Source organism: Triticum aestivum, chromosome 7A (assembly GCF_018294505.1).
Source record: "Triticum aestivum cultivar Chinese Spring chromosome 7A, IWGSC CS RefSeq v2.1, whole genome shotgun sequence".
NCBI classification, from domain to species: Eukaryota; Viridiplantae; Streptophyta; class Magnoliopsida; order Poales; family Poaceae; genus Triticum; species Triticum aestivum.
This window is the reverse complement of record NC_057812.1, coordinates 187,842,588-187,850,729: the sequence shown is the minus strand read 5'-3', so window position 1 is coordinate 187,850,729 and position 8,142 is coordinate 187,842,588. Positions and strand designations below refer to the sequence as shown.

Sequence of the window (8,142 nt, the reverse complement as noted above, 5' to 3'; positions counted from 1 at the left end):
CCGAAGCCGCTTATTCTCCTTCACGGAGTCCGCAAGCTGGGCTCGGACATCTTTCAGTTCCACGCCCAGCTGGATATTGGCGTCTTGGAGATTATTTTTCTCCTGCCTGACTCGTGTAAGCACGCGCTCACCAACATTTCGTTGTCGATCATCACGTGCCGCATTCACCGCCACGGCCTCTGGATTCACTCCGGGGCTACCTGCAACATCTATTGTTAGATTTTCATACATGCCACATACTACCTGGTACCCGTATTCTTTGCAATGGAAACAAGTGTTACCAGAGGGACCCTTCTCGGACTCCTTCAATGCGACAACAGCGGCCCCTAGCTGGGCCTTGCACTCTTCCAGCTCTTGAGACAATTGGGAATTCTTCTCTATAAGAACCTGCACAAATAATGATCCTTAAATTAGTTGTGTCAACTGTTTCAAGTCTTAGGGGCTACTGATACATATAATCGTCAGATTTGCTTACCCGTATATCCCTTACATACTGGTCCATGGCTCTGGCTAGACCATTTTGAGCAGCACGGATATACGCGTCTCCGGAATTGAAGGCATCAAATGCCTCTGGTGAGAAACAAGCGTCACGGAGTACGGCCCGGCGACGCTTGTGATTCATGGCGCTCTCCACTTTAGAATTTGTAGCGGATAGTCTGTCTGCATCCTCTCTAGGAGGAACATCCGGCATCTGCCCCGCGTTAGCTTCCGCCTCTATGTCCGGCCCTGGATCCTGACTGGTCGAGCGTGATCGGCAGCCTCTCCGGATATAGTCTGGCGAGCATTTTTTCTGCTAGGAAACACGGACATCATTATATTTTAAGAAAGATGGCAACCACGGAGTGAGGTTTTGTGGCATACCTCTATGCCGGCGTCTCCGTCCTGACCGCCTTCCTTTTTGGCCTACCCAGCTTCGGTGCCTCTTGTTGGCGAGTTGCTGCGGGTTTGGCACGGTGTCCCGAAGGCCTTCCCTGTAAAACACCATATGTGTACGGTAGGTGAAGTGCATAAAAAGTGATCCTTCTTGGGAGTTGGGACTTTGGTTTTTCTTACTTGTGACACAGGGAGTAGTCCAGGGTAGTCGGCCGTTATGGCCACCATGGCGTCATCGCAACTCAATTCATAGAATTGCCTGTCTATCAGCTCCACGAATATGTCCGGATCCTCTTCAAGTCTGGGATCGAGGGCCCGGCCAGGGTCCTCCAGTTGTGGAGGTGGGTTGTTGACCTCCCTTACAGCTTTTCGCAGTTCCTGCCGTGAAATGGCAAGGTGAGTACCTATGACGAAGAATGCAGGAAGGTTGGGAGTAAAGAGGTACAACTCACCCAGCTTGGAGGGTTGTACATGGAGAATCCATCCCGTGGCTTAATACGGATGAACTCCTCTTCCTCTCCCTTGAACAACTCGGACAGAATTTTTGCTAAAGCAGCAGCGGAGTCCGGCCCCTTGTGCCCGCAACGGGTGGCATCATCTTCCCCGTTAAAACACCACAGCGGGTGCCCTCGATATTGAAGTGGCTGCACCCCCCGCATTATGCAATTTGACATAACCTCGATTATTGTCAGTCCTAATTGAGCCAGCGCTTTAATCCGGTTCATCAGGTAAAGGACCTCTCCGTTGTCTTCCTCCTGGGGGCTCCGTGGGCGCCAACTTCGGCGTTTCTTCAGAGGAGCATTGTTGAACTCAGGAAGACCCTGCTGAACAGGGTCTGGAAGGGGGATGGCCTCCATGTAAAACCACTCCGAAGGCCAGTCTTCGGACGTCTTCTTCGGAGTACCGGACAGGTATCCGGTCTCGGCGACGCGCCATATTTCGGCTCCGCCCACTTGATAAAGTGACCCCTTCTGTGTGCGGGGCACAAGGCAGAATAGCCTTTTCCACAGCTGAAATGAGCCTCGCAGCCCAGAAACAGCTCACAAAGGGCAACATAACCGGCGATGTGTAATATGGAAGCAGGGGTGAAATTATGCAACTGGAGGCCGTAAAACTCCAGGAGTCCACGGAGGAACGGATGGATTGGAAATCCGAGTCCCCTTAGTAAGTAAGGGACAAGGCATACCAGCTCCCCCTTGGAGGGATTGGGGAAGCTATCCGCTTGCTCCCCGCCATTATAAGTGGCGAGCCCGGCTCGGACGGGGACCATATACGCTGGAGGGAGAAATCCCTGGGTCTGCAACTCTACTAATCGGCCGTGCGGGACGGAACACTTCTCCCAATCACCGGGCTTAGGGCTACGGGAGCGAGAGGAGGACCTGCGGTGGCCGACCATGATTGAATGGATTTTTTCGAGCATGCTCCAATGGATTCCCGTCGTGGGAGGATGGTGTGGATTGGATCTAATAATCCCCATCCCTTTAATGGACGATTTATTTACCTGGCTAGGGGGCGAATGTAAAAACGCCCTGGCTCCTCGCATTCGCTCAATGCGTGGAAGATGGCCCTTATTGGGCGCAGAAGCCAAGAAGTCCAACATTTATGGGAGCCAGACACTACTTAGCAGATATTCAGGATTTGGAGAAGAACCCGCCTTGCAATGCCGAAGACAATACTACGCGCAAGACTCATCGTCATTGAAGGCTGGTTCAGGGGCTACTGAGGGAGTCCTGGATTAGGGGGTCTCCGGACAGCCGGACTATATCTTTTGGCCGAACTATTGGACTATGAAGATACAAGATTGAAGACTTCGTCCCGTGTCCGGATGGGACTCTCCTTGGCATGGAAGGAAAGCTAGGCAATACGGATATGTAGATCTCCTCCCTTGTAACTGACCTTGTGTAACCCTAGCCCCCTCCGGTGTCTATATAAACCGGAGGGTTTAGTCCGTAGGACAACATACAATCATACCATAGGCTAGCTTCTAGGGTTTAGCCTCTACGATCTCGTGGTAGATCAACTCTTGTAATACTCATATCATCAAGAACAATCAAGCAGGACGTAGGGTATTACCTCCATCAAGAGGGCCCGAACCTGGGTAAACATCGTGTCCCCTGCCTCCTGTTACCATCCGCCTTAGACGCACAGTTCGGGACCCCCTACCCGAGATCCGCCGGTTTTGACACCGACAAATGCACTATGCAGAAAACCCCAATCTGGCGCCTTATATGAGGCCGCTTCCGAGTGGCTGACCTATGGGTCCGGACGATCTTATCAAATCCGGCAACAGTCGCGCGTGAGATACATGGCAAAAAAGGTGGCACGGTGATCGAGGCGCCCTTGCCTAGTCCTGTCCGATTACTGCGGCTTCCTCCGCCCCGCGCGCTTCCCCAAAATTTGAATCCCACAATATCCATGAGCAGCAGGGCAACCTGTCAGACGGAAGATTTTCCCCATATCAGTACTCAAAGCATCACAGTAAAAGTTCACTCAGCAGAACAAAGAATGGATCAAGGCGACTGAAAAAGAAGTTGAAGTCGTCATGATTGCTCATTTGGCCCCAATAAGACGCTTCCAAAGCGCGAAAATTGAATCGGAGGTGTTCTCAACTCCTTCTCCACTCAAACCCTGAACCATTCGGGGGCTAATGATGAAGTAGTGTACCCAGGGTAGGGTCATAGGCCTGACCTAGACACCCTCCCCTAGGACATCATCTTAAAACCAGAAGCATTGAAGGGATAGCATCGTTCACTCAACCACAAGTCATTCCACTTGGAAGGTTCAAGCTCACTCGACCGCAGCAATTATCACTCGACATACACAAGACCTAAAGTCACTCTGCACGACAACGGTCGGACGTTTACTTCATAGACTTAATAGGCATTTATGTCACTTAATTACTAGCGTTACCAGTAACGCCCCCTCTTAATGTATCTTAAACCCCTTGTAATATGGGCGGGCTGGGGTCCTGGCGCACTCTATATAAGCCACCCCCTTCCACTGGCACAAGGGTTCGCACCCCCTGTAAACACACACATACATAATCCAGTCGACCGCCTCCGGGCATCGAGACGTAGGGTTGTTACTTCCTTCGCGAAGGGCCTGAACTCGTAAAACTCGTGTGTACAACTTCGCCATAACTACGATCTTGCCTCCTCATACCTACCCCCATTCTACTGTCAGTCTTAGATCCACGACATCCCGCAACACCATATCGCAGCGAGCAGCGCTGCTCTCCTTCACATAGCTTCCATCCGGGTTTAGCTTGACCCACCCCTCAATCGGCCACATCCACCTCGGCTCATTCTGGGTTGGTCGCGACTCCCCGTACAAGGATCATGTGATGGCTACCGGCGAACCGGCCTGGGTAGCTGGTACATGCAGTACCATCTTTCCTTTGTCCAAATCATTTTGCGGGTGTTGCTGGGGAGAATTTATGTAACCATGTAGAAACTCGTGGGATGCCTCCATTGGTGGAGCTTCTTTCCCATGCCGGATCTCATTCCTCACATACCATGAACGCCACATGATCATCAGAACCACCATACATTTCGTGTCATGGAGAGGTTCGAGCAAAGAGAATAGTCATTTCAGACCAGTGTTCCAGACATCATCGACATCTGGACACTCCAACGCCATGGCTCTCCAAAGGCCCTTGGCAAGAGGGCACCTACACATTGCATGGAACCCGTCCTCACATTTCACAATACAAAGGGGACAAACGTCAGAAGGCTTGAGGTGCCGAGAGAATTTATTGACCCAAGTGGCAAGTGAATTAGTCATAGATCTCCAAGTGAACACGCGTACCTTAGGAGGAGCAGGGTACCCTCATATGATCTTTCAAATGGTGCGACGACCATCCGGTGCCCTGCTCGAAGCACTTGTTGATGGACGATCGCGCTCGTCCATGGCGAAACGGTAAGCCGAACGAACAGTGAAGATATCATTATTCTCCGGTGCCGATGCAATGACATCCTCGGAGATGCCAGGTTTGAATACACTTGATGCAGATGACTTGCATATGCATTTAAATGGGATTTTTGTTCGGAAAATACGTGTAAATGGATCACTTAAATATATACTCCCTCCAGTCCTTTTTAGTTTGCATATTAGATTTGTCTGAAGTCAAGCCTCATAAAGTTTGACCAACTTTATAGAAAAAAATATCGACATTCACAATATGAAATCAATACTAGTAGATGCGCCATGACTTAAAGTTTCATGTTGTATAACTTTATCATGATAGATGTTGATTTTTTTCATATAAATATGGTCAAACTTTATAAAGTTTGATTTCAGACAATTTTTATATGCAGAGTAAAAATGACCGGAGGGAGTACCATATATAGGGTGGGACGTGAGAATCTTCCCAGATTTTTAGGGGCATAATAGTCATTTCCATTCTTCCCTCGCCGTGCTGGCCGGTTCTTGACTTGCCTCGAGTCAACGGTCGTTTCCGGCCAATCAAACTAGGCAGGTCGCGATATGTCCCTCTCACACCAATCTGGCACGTCCATCCAGTCCACAAACGCATCATAGCCGTGCATTATTTCCACACGGTAATCCTCAACTCGGCCGTTATTAATAGCTGTGCTCTCCACCCACCTCCTCCCCCACACACGCCGGAACCTTCCTCCCCACACGACCAACGAGCTAAACGTTTGGTGACCATGGCGTTAGCGGCAGGTATGCCGACCAAGCGTCCCGTCTTCTTCCTCGTCTCTCTCGCCACGCTCCTCCTCCTCGTCTCTGCTGTCCAGTGCTATGACGGCCGCCACGCCGTCACGCGCTCCGCCATGGCGCGCCGGTCCCGTCCGGGGATCCGGCACGTGCACCACCGCCGGACTGGGGTGCCGCACCGGTACATCCTCGCGGAGAATACAACCTCGAGCAGCGGTGGTGGCAAACAGAAGAACAACAGCTCGCCGCCGACGAGGAACAACAACACCGCGCCGCCGACGGCACCGGCGGCCGAGCAGGGCAAGCACCACCGCAACCACAAGCACCGCATCCGCAACTGGATCATCGGGTTCGTGGTCGGGTCCCTCGCAGGCGTCATTTCGGGGCTGGGCGTGTCCGTGCTGTTCCGGCTCGCGCTCAACTGCATCCGCGGGCGGTACCGGACCAAGTCCGGCATGGTGATCTTCACCCCGAAGCTGATCAAGCGGGCGGACCACCTGGCGTTCCTGGAGAAGGAGGACATACTGTCCTCGCTGGCCGTGATCGGGCGCGGCGGGTGCGGCGAGGTGTTCAAGGCGCAGCTCCCCGTGGAGAGCGAGGGCGAGGAGCCCAAGTTCATCGCCATCAAGAAGATCAAGAAGCAGGTGGGCGACGGGCACGGGCAGAACAACCTGAGCGACGAGGAGAGCCGGCAGCTGGACAAGTGGTCGCGGCAGATACAGTCGGAGATCCGCACGGTGGGGCACATCCGGCACCGCAACCTCCTGCCGCTGGCGGCGCACGTGCCGCGGCCGGACTGCCACTACCTGGTGTACGAGTACATGAAGAACGGCAGCCTGCACAACGCCCTCAAGGCGACGCCGTCGGAGGAGGACGGCGGCAGCGGCGGCGCGGTGCGGCTGGCGTGGCCGGCGCGGCTCCGCGTGGCGGTGGGCATCGCGTCGGGGCTGGAGTACCTGCACGTGCTGCAGCAGCCGCAGATCATCCACCGCGACCTGAAGCCGGCCAACATCCTGCTGGACGACGACATGGAGGCCCGCATCGCGGACTTCGGGCTGGCCAAGGCGATGCCGGACGAGCACACCCACGTGTCGACGTCGCACATAGCCGGCACCATGGGTTACATCGCGCCGGAGTACCACCAGTCGCTCAAGTTCACGGCCAAGTGCGACATCTACAGCTTCGGGGTGATCCTGGCGGTGCTGGCGACGGGGAAGGAGCCGACGGACCAGTTCTTCGTGACGGAGGTGGAGGAGGTCGGGCTGGTCAAGTGGCTGCGCCGGGTGGTGCAGAACAGCGACTACGCGGAGGCCATCGACCCCGCCATCGCCGGCGCCGGGCACGAGGAGCAGATCATGCTGGTGCTGCGCATCGCCGTGTTCTGCACCGCCGACGAAGCCAAGGAGCGGCCCGAGGCCAAGGACGTGCGCTGCATGCTCGCCCAGATCAAGAACTAGTAGTCTAGTCACCGTATAGGCGCGAGCCAGAGCTCCGTGTAAGTATTGGTCGTCGTCGTCGTCGTGGTCTTCAATTGGGCATGTGTCATGCGTGACTGTGTGTAGAATAATGCGGCAAGTGCCGGGTCAGCGGGTCAAGTATGGGGCCGGTCGATCGATAAAGACCGGGAAGGGGATCCAACTATTTTACACAAATGATATTTAGAAATGAGTGGGTATATTTTTTCTTGACTTTGACTTGTCTTTTTTTGTATGATCAAACGAGGTATCTAAACAATTATTATTAATCACTGATCGGCGTGATCCACCAGATGGCGTTACCTGCAGTGCACTGATATGGTAAGCACTTTTCTGAGCTAGTGCACTGATGTCTTGATTGGAACGAGTCGCTCCAAGCTTCCTATGCATGGTCTGGTGTTAGTGGAGGACTGGAGAAAATAGACCACCGGATCAGAATCGATATGATGAAAGTATTGCAAATTGGACTGCAAGACAAGTCGCCGCGCCGGCCGTGCGTTGCTGCGAATTATTTGTGTTCGCTGCATCTGTTCACCTGTCATGCTCGTGCTCGGTCTACGTCGCGCCTCCTCTATCGAATAGAGAAACTGGTGCAATTATATATGCGAAAATCTACAGGTTCAGCAATGGGGCGACGGTCATTAGTGCGGGCGAGCGACGGGAAGAATAGACGGGGAGGAGGAAGAAGGGCGTGATCGTCGACAGAGCCGACTTCCGTTGGATGGCAAAAATGCCACACCTACGTACTTAGTTACGTAATCCCTCCGGTCCTTTTTAGTTCGTATATAAGATTTGTCTAAAATCAAGACTTATAAAGTTTGACAAAATTTATAAAAAAATACCAACATTTATAATATGAAATCAAAGAGGCGACTCGGGCGGCAGCCTCCAACCGCGCCGCCGCCGGGCCCCCCTTCTCCAGCTAATCCCCTCGCCGCCGTCGGAGGCCACAACCGGGTGAGGGAGTCCTGAATTAGGGGGTGTCCGGATGGCCGGACTATACCTTCAGCCGGACTCCTGGACTATGAAGATACATGATTGAAGACTCCGTCCCGCGTCCGGAAGGGACTTTCCTTGGTGTGGAAGGCAAACTTGGCGATACGGATATGCAGAT

General features: G+C 53.3%; 1 protein-coding gene across 1 annotated transcript; it reads left to right on the top strand.

Moving 5' to 3' along the window:
• The first annotated feature begins 5,472 nt into the window (after window positions 1–5,472).
• LOC123150733 (leucine-rich repeat receptor-like serine/threonine/tyrosine-protein kinase SOBIR1) lies at window positions 5,473–7,241 on the top strand. The gene has a single exon (XM_044570565.1). The coding sequence runs from the start codon at window positions 5,544–5,546 to the stop codon at window positions 7,008–7,010; it is 1,467 nt and encodes a 488-aa protein (XP_044426500.1). The 5' UTR covers window positions 5,473–5,543; the 3' UTR covers window positions 7,011–7,241.
• The last annotated feature ends 901 nt before the right edge of the window (window positions 7,242–8,142 follow it).